The sequence below is a fragment of the Bos grunniens genome, chromosome 21 (assembly GCF_055505025.1).
Source record: "Bos grunniens cultivar Pamir isolate PY7600 chromosome 21, Bosgru_T2T1.0, whole genome shotgun sequence".
Classification (NCBI taxonomy): Eukaryota; Metazoa; Chordata; class Mammalia; order Artiodactyla; family Bovidae; genus Bos; species Bos grunniens.
Genome location: NC_141185.1, coordinates 68,612,511 through 68,629,462, shown reverse-complemented (window position 1 = coordinate 68,629,462; position 16,952 = coordinate 68,612,511). Strand labels below are relative to the sequence as shown.

The 16,952-nt window shown below is 36.2% G+C and overlaps 1 protein-coding gene across 7 annotated transcripts in view; it reads left to right on the top strand.

Annotated features, from left to right (window-relative positions):
- Positions 1–297: 297 nt before the first annotated feature.
- Positions 298–16,952, top strand: part of LOC147349924 (uncharacterized) — a 67,386-nt gene continuing 50,731 nt past the window's right edge. For 3 of the 7 annotated variants that reach the window (XM_086364960.1, XM_086364961.1, XM_086364962.1), the window contains exons 1-2: positions 298–462; positions 13,137–13,186. In XM_086364960.1, coding sequence (XP_086221086.1) covers positions 13,169–13,186 — 18 coding nt within the window. In that variant the 5' untranslated portion in view covers positions 298–462; positions 13,137–13,168. The remainder of the gene's footprint in view (positions 463–13,136; positions 13,187–16,952) is intronic. The other 4 variants (XM_086364966.1, XM_086364973.1, XM_086364969.1 and 1 more) reach the window with 2 other exon arrangements.

Below are 16,952 nucleotides of genomic sequence, written 5' to 3'. Positions count from 1 at the left end.
AACATGTTTGTATTAGTATCATTTCTTCATCTATGTTTTTTTTCATCAGATGTTTTGCCATTTTATTTCTCTTTCCATTTATCCTTACTTGTGGTTTTAAAGCATTACATATTCAAATTGTTTACCTTGACTTAGGTAGTTACAACTCATCTTCACTTCTACCGTAATCATAGAAATTCTGACATATAATTGGTTGAATTTCTATTTATTTGTCTGCCTTACTTTCTATTGTTACTTTAAAATTACTGATGAATCTTCTATTCCATTGAGCTCTATCTCATTTCTCTTCTTTTTCAGAATATTCCCTGTCAACACTTGCATTTTTTCTCTCAATTGATGCTTAACATTACTTTGCAAGTTGGAAAAAAATAATGCAGTTTTTATTTCATTTGCAACAATTTAATAGATTAATTAGGAGAGACTAGATCTCTTTAAAATTGAGTCTTCCTGTCAAACAACAAGGTATGTCTTTATATTTTTCTAAAATCAAATTGTTATGTTGGAATACTGCTAGTTTAGCTTTCTTTTTAAAATTCATTCCCAAGCATTTCATAGTTTTGTTAATATAGTGATAGGGATTGCAAAACTAGTTTTTTTCCATATTAATATATGTAAATCAGCTTTAATATTTTTTAAATACAATTTCATTGAAACTCATTATGATTTTAATTTTTAAGTACTTAAGAGTCATCTTAGGAACTTTTTCTCCTTTTAATTAAGAATTTTTCATCAAATTTAGTGACAGGTTTAATAAAATATATTTTGTTTTCAAGTTGATCATATTTGCCATTTTAATTATTGATTAAGATAACATAACTGAATTTTTCTAAAAATGAAAATCTTTGTATCCAATGAATAGGTGAACTACAATTTGTTTATTTTTATATTATCTCTTTTATAGCCCTATTTATAGCCCCTATTATAGCCATCATTATTTTATTGGCACTTTCTGAGAAGATAGTCCTAAACATAGAACTTTATTTTGTGTTTGCTTTACTAGCTCTGTCAAAACTGTTTTGAGTGTTTTTTCATGTAGACTGGAAAACAGGAAATACTAGCCTTATATAGTTTTTAATTCTATATTGATATATGACTTTATACCTCCATGAATATTGCAGGGAACTACATAGGCTTTTGTTGTTCGTTTGTGTTTTTAATATTTTCCAACTACTTATGTAAACATCTTTCATCTGCGGTATACAGTTATAAAAAACAGTAAATGTCTATTGATGTGTTATTATCAACTGATAATTTTATACATCTAAAGTGGTATCCAACATTGCATGTAGTTGTCAAAGTCTACTTAATCTCTCATTTGGGACGGGTGTTCAGTTTGCTTGGATTTTCTTGATTTTTAACACTTGGAGAATCTACAAAATACGGGAACCACGCGCATCTGGGTTTGTGTGCTTTTTTTTCTTCCCTTTGAGTTTGAAATTATACACTTTTGGCAAAAATACTATGAAAGTGATGTAGTTCTCAGTTCATCACTGCTGCTGCTGCTAGCTGCTAAGTCACTTCAGTCGTGTCCAACTCTGTGCGACCCCATAGACGGCCTCCCACCAGGCTCCCCCGTCCCTGGGATTCTCCAGGCAAGAACACTGGAGTGGGTTGTGATTTCCTTCTCCAAGGAAATCACTAGGGATCATATAATGTTGACAGTGGGCTTCCCTAGTGGCTCAGTGGTAAAGAATCCACCTGCCAAGCAGGAGACTTGGGTTGCATTCCTGGGTCTGAAAGACCCCCTGGAGGAGGGCATGATACCCCACTCCAGTATTCTTGCTGAAGAAATCCAATGGACAGGAGCCTGGCGGGCTACAGTCCATGGAATCTCAAGAGAGTCGGACATTCTAACCAACAACAAATGTTAACAGTGCTTTATGACTAGTGATGTAGCTTTACTTACTTAGTGTTGTTATTAATAAGTATCTTTTGTGAAAGATAATGCCAGTACTCTTTATCATACTTTGATATGCTAATTTTAGTGTGTATTGAAGTTTCTTGTCAAATCATAATTTTAAGAAAATCTGTCAAGTCTACATTTTATTTTTATTTATTTATTTATTTATTTAATTTATTTATTTTAATTGGAGGCTAACTACTTTACAATATTGTAGTGGTTCTTACCATACATTGACATGAATCAGCCATGGGTGTACATGTGTCCCCATCCTGAGCACCCCCTCCCACCTCTCTCCCCATCCCATCCCGCTGGGTCATCCCAGTGCACAGCCCTGAGCACCCTGTCTCATGCATCAACCCTGGACCAGCGATCCACTTCACATATGATAATATACACGTTTCAACACTACCCTCTCAAATCATCCCACCCTCGCCTTCTCCCACAGAGTGCAAAAGACTGTTCTTTACATCTGTGTCTCTTTTGCTGTCTTGCATATAGGGTAATTGTTACTATCTTTCTAAATTCCATATATATGTGTTAGTATACTGTATTGGTGTTTTTCTTTCTGACTGACTTTACTCTGTATAATAGGCTCCAGTTTCATCCACCTCATTAAAACTGATTCAAATATATTCTTTTTAATAGCTGAGTAATATTTCATTGTGTATACATACCACAACAGTCTTATCCATTCATCTACTATTGGACGTCTAGGTTGCTTCCATGTCCTGGATGTTGTAAACAGTGCTGTGATGAACACTGGGGTACATGTGTCTTTCAATTCTGGTTTCCTCTGTGCCTACATTTTATTATGTGAAGTTGTCCAATTGGGAGTTGTCCATTCTCCCCCATTCAGTTTTTCAGTTACTCATTTCAGTGTAGACTCATGGATATTTTCTTTACACTATAGATAAAGATGGGTCTCCACTACACTATTTTTTTTTTTTTCCTGAATTGTCCTACATTTGGCCTCTGTCTTCTCAACATGTCCCTATCCTTTCTCTAGTAACAGTATCCAGGTTCATTTTGTTCTTATCTTAACCCCAGTGTGAAACCTACCATTTCTCCTAGGATCCCTGGTTCTTCAAGGGAAATAAAATTTGAGAGCAAGATAAGTATCAGAACTTCATTTTTCTTTTTATGGATTTCTATGTATAAACCACATTTTTTCTGTTGATGAACTTGGATGTTTCCGCTCTTTTACTTTGAATAATAGGGCTAGTAGCTATCCACATTGAACAATGATTCTATGAACACTGGTATAGGAATGTCTGAGTCTCTGTTTTCATATCTTTTGGGTTTTTACTTAGAAATAAAATTGCTAGGAGTCATGGCAATTTCCTGGGTAGCTTTTTGAGAACTATCCAGTTTTTGTTATAAAAAGTTTCAAAGACAGAAGAGAGTGTAATAAACTTTCACATATTTAGCAACTAGAACTAATAGTTATCAGAACATTGCCAAATTTTGAAAATTAGAAATACAGCGATACTTTGGGCCTATGTATGTGTACAGAACACATAACTACAATTTCCTATGCCTAGTATTAACTAGAATCCTTTAATATATTTTAAAATAAATCCTCATGTAAATTTATTAGTTGTTCCAAAGATATCTATCATAGTTGGAAGAAATCTGAATCCAAACTGGGAATGCATTTTTATGTAGGCTACTTTTAGCTTAGTTTGGCAAATTTATTAATTTATTTCAGTTCAGTTCAGTTGCTCAGTCATGTCCGACTCTTTGTGACCCCAGGAATCGCAGCACGCCAGGTCTCCCTGTCCATCACCAACTCCCGGAGTTCATTTCAGACTCATGTCCATTGAGTCAGTGATGCCATCCAGCCATCTCATCCTCCATTGTCCCCTTCTCCTGCTGCTGCCAAACCCTCCCACCATCAGAGTCTTTTCCAATGAGTCAAATCTTCCCATGAGGTGGCCAAAGTATTGGAGTTTAAGCTTTAGCATCAGTCCTTCCAGTGAACACCCAGGACAGATCTCCTTTAGAATGGACTGGTTGGATCTGCTTGAGGTACAAGGGACTCTAAAGAGTCTTCTCCAACACCACAGTTCAAAAGGATCAATTCTTCGGCACTTAGCTTTCTTCACAGTCCAACTCTCACATCGATACATGAAACACCATAGGCTTGACTAGACGGACCTTTGTTGGCAAAGTAATGTCTCTGCTTTTTAATATGCTGTCTAGGCTGGTCATAACTTTCCTTCCAAGGAGTAAGCGTCTTTTAATTTCATGGCTGCGATCACCATCTGCAGTGATTTTGGAGCCCAAAAAGTAAAGTCTGACACTGTTTCCACTGTTTCCCCATCTATTTGCCATGAAGTGATGGGACCAGATGCCATGATCTTCGTTTTCTGAATGTTGAGCTTTAAGCCAACTTTTTCACTCTCCTCTTTTCACTTTAATCAAGAGGCTCTTTAGTTACTCTTCACTTTCTGCCATAAGGGTGATCTCATCTGCATATCTGAGGTTACTGATATTTCTCTCAGAAATCTTGATTCCAGCTTGTGCTTCTTCCAGCCCAGTGTTTCTCATGATGTACTCTGCATATAAGTTAAATAAGCAGGGTGACAATATACAACCTTGACATACTCCTTTTCCTATTTGGAACCAATCTGTTGTTCCATGTCCAGTTCTAACTGTTGCTTCCTGACCTGCATACAGATTTCTCAAGAGGCAGATCAGGTGGTCTGGTATTCCCATCTCTTTCAGAATTTCCCACAGTTTATTATGATCCACACAGTCAAAGGCTTTGGCATAGTCAATAAAACAGAAATAGATGTTTTTCTGGAACTCTCTTGCTTTTTCAACAATCCAGTGAATGTTGGCAATTTGATCTCTGGTTCCTCTGCCTTTTGTAAAAGCAGCTTAACATCAGGAAGTTCACGATTCACGTATTGCTGCAGCCTGGCTTGGAGAACTTTAAGCATTACTTTACTAGCATGTTGCTGCTAAGTTGCTTCAGTCATGTCGGACTCTGTGCAACCCCATAGATGGCAGCCCACCAGGCTCCCCTGTCCCTGGGATTCTCCAGGCAAGAACACTGGAGTGGGTTGCCATTTCCTTCTCCAATGCATGAAAGTGAAAAGTGAAAGAAGTTGCTCAGTCGTGTCCGACTCCTAGCGACCCCATGGACTGCAGCCTACCAAGCTCCTCCGTCCGTGGGATTTTCCAGGCAAGAGTACTGGAGTGGGGTGCCATTGCCTTCTCCGTTACTAGCATGTTAAGTGAGTGCAATTGTGCAGTAGTTTGAGCATTCTTTGGCATTGCCTTTCTTTGGGATTGGAATGAAAACTGACCTTTTCCAGTCCTGTGGCCACTGCTGAGTTTTCCAAATTGGCTGGCATATTAAGTGCAGCACTTTCACAGCATCATCTTTCAGGAGTTGAAATAGCTCAACTGGTATTCCATCACCTCCACTAGCTTTGTTAGTAGTGATGCTTTCTAAGGCCCACTTGACTTCACATTCCAGGATGTCTGGCTCTAGGTGAGTGATCTTTGTGATTATTTGAGTTTAACCTCAGATTTTTGAGTTGTCTCTTGTTAATGAAAAACACTTAATGAAGTCACTAGTTAAAATACAAAGAGTTTTCTTGCAGTTATGACCATCAGAAGTTGCACCAGCAGGGAGAATGTGGATATTGTGATAATGGGTTTTGATTTTGGAGAGATTTCCATGAAAGACTAAGGAATTCATAGAACACATTATTACCTTTTGGTTGTGCTGTTGTTTTATTTTTAACTCTGTTTATAAATTAGCAGTAAGAAGTTACATTGGAAATGGTATTTCAAAGAATGCATGTGTGGTTGAATGGCATGGAAATAATTTTGAATACAAGATGGGTACCAGGGTCTCAGTAAATGAGCTGAGGAAAGAAAATTACAGTTTCATCATTTTTGTACTTAAACCTGGTGTTTGTAGTTAGGAGATAGATTTTTGTAGTTAGGATGATGGAAGTTGTTTTCCATGGAGTACCAGTTAAATCTTGGCATAAAGATGATACCCATCTGTCATGAGGCCTGGCTGCGTGATAACTTGATGTTTATTTTCGTTTGCCATCTCTTCCTCTGTACTCTCCCAGGTGGTGAACATGTGGACAAGAGGATCGTAGATATCTTCTGCAGTGATTCCATCCACAGCACTCAAATGTTGTCATTATTTCCCCCTTTTGGACATTATTGCATCTTTATATCCCAAAGGGCACATCTTTTATATATGTATACTCAGAAATAGAATTGGCATGCTTTTGAGAATTAATTGCCTGAAATGTTGTTTGTACTTCTCTGTGCTCTGAATATATCTTGTGTTTTTCTTTATTGTTGTATTTACATTGTTGCATTTTTTTATCCATGTTTTACTTTACAAGTGTGAGATTTGTGTCTGATAAATGTAATTAATGCAACCCTATGGACACCGTAGTCTTGTCCCAGGTAATAGCCAGGCTTTTACAGTGCCTCCCATGTGCCAGTTTTGGTATCATTTATAAGATACTTTGTTCCTTATTTGAATCAGAAGCTCACAGTTTTTAGAGGGGTCCCAAACAAGATCTTGTTAAAATATTTGTATTATCTGCAATAGACCTCTCCAGTTTTCCTCTTTATTGAATCTACTAGGTCTCATCTAGAACAGGATCTGATTCTTGATTATAGTTGTCATCTTTCCCATACCTGAATTTAAGATCTTGATCCCATCACAACTCTGGTTGTATAAGGAGAGCCAGATCCTTGTGTTGACATTTTGAGCCATGATAATGCAATCTTGTAGAGAAATAGTTCTATAATTTTCTTGGCTATACTGGCATTTTCTTCTTTGCGACTGGACTAGAAAAAACACGCGAGGTTTTCCTTTAAATCCACGTTACTCTGATGTTCACCTAAGTGGGCTTAATATAGATAGATTGTTGTGTTTACTGAAAGTTTTATCTACTTCTGGAATATCAGATGCACTGTCTTATCAGGGAACTACTAACTGCATTGCCCAACCTCTCTCACTGTACAAGCCTAATACCTAGTGTGTTGAAACTGGGCATCCAAGAATGAAGGGTTATTAAACAACTTAGACTGTAGTCATTTATCCTTCATCCTACATTCCTACTTTGTAGGAGTGATAAGAGTTGACTGTTTGTGGTATAGAGGTCAGTAATTTGTCTATATTTAAGTTTATGTTGAGTTTATTTTACAAGTATGCCATCATTACGGTATTTGTTGTTTTACAACTTTATTTTTTCTTTAATATTTTGCAGAAATTTTCCAAACCAATAGAGTTTATCTGCAGAGTTTCCATTGGCTGTATAAGTACATATTATAATTAATTTTCCATTTCTTCATTTGGAAATGCAGGTCAACTTTGTTTTTATTGTTGCATATAATTCTGTCATGTATATAATTTTATATATAAAAATTGGTCTAATTCTGTGATAGATTTTTAGATGTGGAATTGTTGGACCATCAATTCTGCATGTTTTAGTTTTAGTAGATACTGTAAATTTGCTCTGAAATGTTTTCTAGGACAGCAAACATAAATGGAGAAATGGTAGTGCTAATTTCCATAAAAATTGTACATGGTGGATATTATCAGTCCTTTAACATTTTAGCCAGTCTAATAGATGAAAATGGTATTTTTAACTTAAATGTAAGTACTAAGTGGCAATGAATAAAAAAAAATAGTGACAATTCTATTCACAAGAGTTGTCAGAGGTAGAAACCATTGACCTCTTCTAAATGTAGCGCTTTGTGGGGGTTTACAAACTTCCTAAGTATATCTTATAGCAGTGTTTATTTTTTCTGAATTTATTTTTGAAATAATTTTACATTTAGAATTGCAGAGATCTATAAAGAACCTCCATATACACATCACCCACATTTTTTTCTACATTGTTTTGTTCTTTTTCTAGTTTTTCCTCCCTTCATCCCCATCTCTCCTTCCCTGTTTCTTTAACTTTCTACCTGCCCAATTATTGTTCTTATATTAAGAATCCCTTATGAGTAAGTTCCAGATATGTCTAAATAACCCCAAATACTTCAGCATTCACTTTGTAATATCCAGGGCATCCTTTTAAATTAACCTTGGTATGTTTCTCAGAATCATGAAATTGATCAGTAGTACAAATATATTACACTAAGATACAGTCTATATTCAGATTTCACCAGTTCTAAAATGTTTCTTTCTGTAATTTCTCCACCTTTGAGGACCTAGGAAAGGATCCTCTGTTACATTCAAGATGTTCACCTGTTTTCTTGAACTGACTAAGGAGTCCAGGTTCAGATTTGCTATAGATCAATATTCCATATAGATGGTACATTCCCATTGTTCCTCCCTACTTTTGTTTGCTTTGTTAGGCTTCCATAACCTAATCTGGTGTCTGAGCCTGATGGCAAGTGAACTCCAGTCCTCTGTGGTACTGTGTATAGATGACTACAGTGATTATGTTGGCTAAAATCTGTATGTTGCTAAATTCTGTGTTCTCTGTAAGTAACCAAGGAAGTATAAGCAATCTACCAGTCATAATTCCAAGTTTTATGCCAGAATAAAGATATTCTGAGTTTTGAAAAATGGCCTGGTGGAATTTGATGAAATGTTCTTAATCATCCTGAATATGATGAGTTTCAAAATCTGACTCTTGGTCCTGAGGCACAAGTCAGTAATGGAAATGTTACACTGATTTATAAATTGTAAACCAATGCAGTATATTTACAGAGGTATCATTACGTAAGGCATTGGTTAAAATGGTCACATGAGTATTCCCTGCTCTCTATTTCTAACTTTGTACTTAGTCTCTGATGACGGTCTTGTAGCAGAGGCTCAGTAAATGTCCTTATGTTTTAAGGGGAATATGGAAGTGAAGCCAAATTACTGATTGTAAACAAATGAAGTGTGAGCTAAAAGAATGTGCAAAATAAACAGGCAAATGAATTACCATTAAAGAAAATTGTCATCTAAACAAGGAGAAACAATTGAAGACAGTCCAGGGACTAAGGACATTTTGTTATTACTTTAATATAAATATGGGGCTTTCAAACCTATAACAAGAATATCTTGGAAAATTTGAAATCTGCCTGACTAAAACACATCCTCTTCCTTTTTTTTTTTTTTTTTACCAAATTCATAGATTCAGTCTCAATCTAGCAAAACCTTAAAATTTCATAGAATGAAGGAAGTTTTAAAAAATTAAATAGGAAATGATAACAGGAAAGCATTTTACTATTTAATTATTCTCAGGGATGTTAGCTGTGATACCAAACACTTTTTAATACACGAAGAGTAGTCCCAAAGAGAATTCAGTCTCTGATTTAAAAGTAAATGTAATGTCCTTATCTTGGAGAAGAGGGCAGGGATGCAACATGGCTGGATCTTTTTCATGAGGAAAGGTACCTTTCAGGGTAGCTGCTTGAAAACATGGAATGAAGATACAAAGAAGAATAAACACATGGGTGACCATAGCACACAGGGACTCCTCATTAAAAAGAGGCCCAGTAATTACTTGGAGTCTCCAGTCACAGTGGAGCCTCTTCCTCCCATATGGAGCAGAATGAGTTAGTCTAGGAAAAGTTCAAGAAGATTGTAGCCTCTCAACTCTCCATATTTCTTGACTTTTACTACTCTCTGATAAATCATTTATGCAGAATTCCATGACTGTGATTCTTGGGGTATTTGGTTTAACAAACATAGGACACTAAGTTAATTTCAAGGCAAACTATATAATTGGTTGAAGATACTGCCTCCACATTTATTTGGCCATTTAAGATATCCTTGGGAATTCATCATAGAGGATTATAAAACAAATCCTGTTGTCTTTATTTAAAATTTTTCCATAATTAAGTCAATATTTATTTTCAAGAATTATAGACTCTAAAAATTTCTTCCCATAATGCCTCATTTAGCATTTTTCAAGATAGAATGTTCTCACATAGTCCTTGAGGCAAGAGTCATTGCATGGTTCAGTAGCTGTATTTTATTAATAGTTAATACCAACTGCTTTTGTCTTTCAAACGTTTTAAATTCTGACTTCTACAGTACTTAAGTTTTCTGTATTTTTATGTATTCAAGCAAGGTAGATAGCATGAAGATCACTGTGGTGAAAAAAATGGAAATAAGAAAGCAAATTACATGGTTATTTTAATAATCACGTGAAAGGTGGTGTGCTAGGCTTGTTGACATGGAAGTGTTGAGAATTACTGAGATTTAGGATGTGTTTTGAAAGTGTTGATAAAATATTGAATGATTCTGGGTGGGATCAGAAGAGAATTCAAATAGGAGAAATAAGATCAGGGCCTTAGCACCTGAGTGAATACCATTTACTATTCTAGAGAATATTGGGTTTCTTAGAATGCATGATAAGAAAGAGATATATTTTGCCAGCCTTATATTAATCCCACAGATTAAGGTACTGGTTTTTATGGTAGAAATAGTACTCTGGGGCTTAGGGGGGAATTGGGGATTGAGATGTTACTTTGGATTAATCAATACAAGATTGTTACTTATGGCCACAGGGAAGGAGGAGATCTAGGCATGAAGTATATGTAAGAATAGGAATGTATTCACCTGAAGACTGTGCCTTGTATGTGCTAGCATTTAGATATTGAGTTAATCAGGGCCATCCAATAAAGGAGATTGTCAGCAGTGGCTAGGGTCATTGAAGACCAAAAGATTGTATTGTCCATGAAGAGAAACAAAGATTGAATTTGTAAAAGGAATACTGGGGATAGCAGTTAGCTTTGCATGGCACTGTAAGGCACAATTAAGTTTGGAAATGAGAAGATCACTGATTTTTACTAAAAGTGCTATATGGAAAGGGAAAGGTAAATAGTACTTTTAATATTGTCAAGGCCAATTCAAAGGATCCCCCTGAGTCAACAATTTGCCCTGTAATTCCAGTGTCAGTCTGGTACAGACACATGGTGATATCTTGTGAATTGGTTGCTTGAATCATGATAAAGTAAGGATGTATGTCAGTTGTACAGGCTGAGATCCCTTCAGAATTCCACATTATATACATGTAGAACTGATTGTCTTCGTTACAAGCCATCAGTATTACCGTAATAACCTTCATGCAACTGTATGCTTGCAGTTCCGCTTGTGTCTATCTGTTCCTGTATCCTTTAGCCATGGAAGAATATCTCATCAAGGCAAGGCTGTGCAGTAGTTTCAGAGATTTTGACTTTTGTGAGATACTGAGAAAAGACTGTTGGAAAAAGGAATAATGGGTGAGGGGCCAAGTGAATAAAAGATGGTGCTAGGAATCAAGGAAGCAAAGTCAGATGGGATGTAGAGAAGGTAAAATTTTGAAGGGAAAAGCTACAAGGCCAAGGTTAAGGTGTCCTGAATCCACATTTTAGATGATAGTTCTAGAGCAGCAGTCCCCAGCCATTTTTGGCACCAGGGACCTATTCATGGCAGACAGTTTTTCCATGGACCAGGGTTGGAGGGACGGTTTCAGGATGATTTCAAGTGCTTTACATTTATTGTACACTTTATTTCTAATCTAATGTTGATTCCAATCTGACAGGAAGTACTAGTCCAGAGGTTGGGTACTCCTGTTCTAGAGGATAGTAAGTATTAGTAACGTCATTAATGTCGAGGAGCAGACAGGACTATGGATGATGATCTTTCCCAATTGAATCTGGAATATTTCCAGAAATTTATTGTATTACTAACTAGTGGTTTGGAAATGAGTCTGAAATTTTTTGGCCCAAACTATCTAAATTGCTACCATTTAATATAAAGCATGCTTTGTTAGGTCTCTTAACATTTCAGTTACTAGATTTTGTTTTATTGTTGTGTCTGCTTAAATAGACTAGAAATAATGAGCTCCTTTTGACAGGGATGTTTTCCTATTAATATTTTGCTTTCCATTTATTATCTCATAGAGTCTACCATATAACAGGTGTATAATTGTAACTGTGGTATTTAAAATACTTTAGTGCTTGGATGAATGAAAGTTTGATGATTTAGCCAGTCACTTAAAGGGCAAGGAAAGTAAGAGTTTATAGAGACCCCCACATGAGGCAGCTCTTTGAGAATGTTTTTGGGAGTATGGTAGTGATGGATGAGAAATCATAGATATTGTATCTTATGCTGAGTTGGAATGCACAAGTACAGATTTAATATTAGGGAATCAAGGATTTGCTGAATTAGACTTTATGTTGAAAATTGCAGGTTGAGTTATAAATCCCCATTCATTGTTATGGAGTAGTATGATGCAGCCTTTTGTTTTTTTCCTTTCTGCTTCTGTAGCATGTAGCAAGAGGTATCCTGTTTTTTTCCTACCATGTTCTCTCAAACAAAAACAATCCAAATCTTACAAATAAGAAGCTGTATAGATAGTAGACTTTTTCCTCTGGATAGGATCAACATATGTTGTAATATTGCTTCTTTTAAGCAGTATGTGATATCCCTATAAGTATTCATTTTCTCTGTAACATAAACTTTTCTAGTTTTAAAGTTTCCTTGAAAGTGAGAAGCTGATCTTGAAGAGGGACTGTGAACAGATCAATACTAAGACATTAAATTGTGGCATGTAGTCTGTTATTGATGGTTTTCAGTCATGAGAAGGAACTACACAGTACAGTCTATGTGGCTGATTTCAGTGAGAACTTTTTTTATATTTATGTCTTTGAACTTCCTAACTTTAAAAAGTCCTTCCCTTTTGTATCTGTATGCCTGAAGTGTTATGGGTGTTTTCTCCAAGTATGATAGTTATATTCATCTCTGTGACCCAGTTCATTTGTTTAGTGTTGAAATTTGAGGAGTGCTGAACAAATGTATACAGACTATTGATGGGCAGGGAAGAAAAATCTTTGTCTTCAATAAGAGACTGAGAAAGATAATAAAGAAAAGAAAATGGGAATTGTATGTGAGCTTTTTGCCACATTGCTGTTAGGTTCACAGAGTCCAAAAGAATAAGAAAATTCACCTTTATGGTGATTGTGAAGATGGGGAAAATGCCCTGTCAGCAGCGATCTGACCAAGTTGTCAGAGACTGTTGGTCTCTAAAAGGACACCAAAACAGGAGATTTCCCTCCTCCTCTTACTTTCCTTTTGACTTAATCAGCTGTTCCGAGTAGGTTTAAGAATTCTTCTGACCTTATTACCTTCAGAAAAAGTATTGCTGTTGATTTACTTTGGAATAGCAATAGTAATTAAATTGTCTAGTTGATGCATAGTTACTGACATTTATAATGTGAATTCATAATTCCTACCCATATCCCCTTCTCTTAGTGGATAAAGTGCTGTTTGGAGAGAGTATCAGAATGGATCATGATAAAATGGTAAGTTGGGCATGAGAACGCTGTTGAATGGCACTCAGATCTGAAGTATCTCAGGATTGTTCAGTGTGCCTTAATGTAAATAGCTGCATGTATTGAGTCCTATTTGCTTTAGCTTGCCAATTTACTCTTAAATTTGTAATTGTATCCTTATGAATACACATACCAATTCAGATTTATTTTATGTCTTATGTTGTCTCTTTTTCCTGAAATGTATACAATGAGCTCCTACTTGACAGGGATTTTTTTCTATCACTTTGTCTTCTCCTGTAATGTTGGAAAATAAGAGTTTAATTGGTTTGTGACATAAACACATTTATGAAGGAATGAGTGAAGGAGGTCACAAAAATGAGAGACTATAACAGTAAAGAAGTGATAGTGTTATTTTAGATCGACGTGATGCTATTTGAGTTATTTGGCAGTCTCTTGTGTTTGACAGTGTTGAAAGGAAAGAACATAGAATTTAATGATTTTTTTTTGAGATGTAGGCATACAGATAGTAACTCTTTCAGTCTATTTTAAAATAAGTAATAGCAAAACCCATAAAAATAGCCAAATAGGGGAAATTAGAAAAGGATCACTCTCTGGATCCTCCCTCTTATGTTGGTTCCATGTGAATGTTCCATAAATTTCAGTTAACCGTGACTTCCACTTTGTTAACCCTTTTGAATTTGAATAGGAAAGGACAGGGAGAAGGCAGTGGCAACCAACTCCAGTACTCTTGCCTGGAAACTCCCATGGACGGAGGAGCCTGGTGGGCTGCAGTCCATGGGGTCGCTGAGTGTCTGACATGACTAAGTGATTTCACTTTGACTTTTCACTTTCATGCATTGGAGAAGGAAATGGCAACCCACTCCAGTGTTCTTGCCTGGAGAATCCCAGGGACGGGGGAGCCTGATGGGCTGCTGTCTCTGGGGTCGCACAGAGTCAGACACGACTGAAGTGACTTAGCAGCAGCAGCAAGAAAGGACAGAGGAGCAGCACTAGGACTGATAGGAGTATAAGTCTGTCTTCAGGTTTATTGATATTTAGGGAAATGATGTCAGTGGACCAGGAAATGCTCTCTGTTGCCTGTAGAATCATAAGGGCTTAGTTGTGCTAGTTGCTACTACTTTTGTTTGATATTGTTTAAGAAATCTATATTCCTGAAGTTTTTCCCAACTTTATGGAGTTGTAATTGACAATTGAAATGGTAAGTGATATTTAATATGATTTGATATATGTATACAACATAAAAGTATTCCCCCATTGAGTTAATCAGAACACCATTACCTAACATACTTATTTTTTATATTTGTGTGTGAGAGAGCATTTAAATTTTACTGTCTTCATGAATTTTAATTGTACAATGAATAGGGCATTGCCTGCTATAATCACCATGTTATACATTAACTTCTCAGACTTTATTGTTCCAATTGGAAGTTTGTACATTTTACCAATGTTCACTATTTCTCCCACCCCTAAGTCCCCACCAACCACTGTATTCTGTTTCTATGAGTTTGACTTTATTATTTTTCAGATTTCATATATAAATGAAACCATGAGTGATTTGGCTTTCTGTCTGGCTTATATCACTTATATCACTTAGTCCTCCAGATTCATACACATTGTAACATATGACAAGAATTTCTTCTTTCTTAAGGGTCAGTAATATTGCATCAAATACGTGTGTATATATACACACATATATATACATACATACTTGTATTTTCTTTATCCGTTCATGTCATTGAACAACTTAGGTTGTTTGCATACCTTGGCTATTGTGAATAATGATGCTATAAACATAGTATAGATAACTCTTTGAGATTATATTTTGTGAAATTTTATGTGAATTTTTTTTCCTTTGGCTATATACCCAAAAGTGGCATTATTAGGTGATATGACAGTTACATTTTTAATTTCTTGAGGAACCTCCATATTATTTTTCATGCTGGTTATACCAGTTTACATGCCTACCAGTAAGTAGTATCAATATAAGGATTCCCTTTTCTCTGTATCCTTGCCCACTTTTTGTTATTTCTTGTCTTTTTGATAATAGACGTAACTCCTAATAGGTGTGGGATGATTGTGCTTTTGATTGTGCATTTTCCTCATGATTAAAGATGTGGAACACCTTTTTATATACTCATTGGCTATTTTTATTATGTCTTTGGAAGAAATGTCTACTTACATCCTTCATTTTAAAATTGTTATTATATTTTTGCTCTTCAGTTCTATGACTTCCATGTATATTTGGAATATCAACCCCTTATTGGATATGTGGTTTGCAAATATTTTGTATTATTTTATAGATTGCCTTTCACTTTGTTGATTTTTTTCGTTGTTGAGCAGAAACTTGTAGTTGGATGTAGTCTCACTTGTTTTGTTTAGTTTTGCTTTTGTTGTATTTGCTTTTGGTATCAAATAAATATTACTGCCAAGGAATCTACCTTCTATGTTTTCTTCTAGGAGAATTATGATTTCAGATCTTATATTCAGGTCTTTAATCCATCTAGAGTTGATATTTGTATATTACCTGTGACTGTCCAGTAGTCCCAATTTACTGACATGACTGTCCTTTACATGGTGTGTATTCTGGGCTCACGATGAATAAAATTCAACAGTGGGCATCCATGTGTTACTCCTGATCTTAGAAGAAAAGCTTTTAGCATTTCACTGTTAGGAATGATGTTTGCTGTGGACTTGTCTTTTATGGCCTTTATTATATTGAAGTACATTCCCTTTGTACCTTGAGGTGTAGTGTTTGTTTGAGATCTTTTTTTTCCCTTGATGTAGGTGTTTATCACAATAAGTGTCCTTCTTATAACTATTTTTGCTACATTCCATAAGCTTTGGTATATTATGTTTCCATTTTGTTTGTGTCATGATTTTTTTGATGTCTCTTTTGAATTGTTCACAGTTGTTCAGCACCACATGACTTAATATATATTTTAAGAATTTTTCAATTTCAGTTTTGTAGTTTCATATCATTGTGATCAGAAAAGATGCATGAAATGATTCAATTTTTAATTATTAATACTTATTTTGTGACCTTGCTTATGATTTATCCTAGATAATTTTCTGTGGATTCTTGAGAAGAATGTTTATTCCCAGTTCAGTTCAGTGGCTCAGTCGTGTCCGACTCTTTGCGACCCCATGAATCGCAGCACGCCAGGCCTCCCTGTCCATCACCAACTCCCGGAGTTCACTCAGACTCACGTCCATCGAGTCAGTGATGCCATCCAGCCATCTCATCCTCTGTCGTCCTCTTCTCCTCCTGCCCCCAATCCCTCCCAGCATCAGAGTCTTTTCCAATGAGTCAGCTCAGGTGGCCAAACTACTGGAGTTTCAGCTTTAGCATCATTCCCTCCAAAGAAATCCCAGGGCTGATCTCCTTCAGAATAGACTGGTTGGATCTCCTTGCAGTCCAAGGGACTCTCAAGAGTCATCTCCAACACCACACTTCAAAAGCATCAATTCTTCGGCGCTCAGCCTTCTTCACAGTCCAACTCTCACATCTGTACATGACCACAGGAAAAACCATAGCCTTGACTAGACGAACCTTTGTTGGCAAAGTAATGTCTCTGCTTTTGAATATGCTATCTAAGTTGGTCATAACTTTCCTTCCAAGGAGTAAGCGTCTTTTAATTCCATGGCTGCAGTCACCATCTGCAGTGATTTTGGAGCCCCAAAAGTAAAGTCTGACACTGTTTCCACTGTTTCCCCATCTATTTCCCATGAAGTGATGGTACCTGATGCCATGATCTTCGTTTTCTGAATGCTGAGC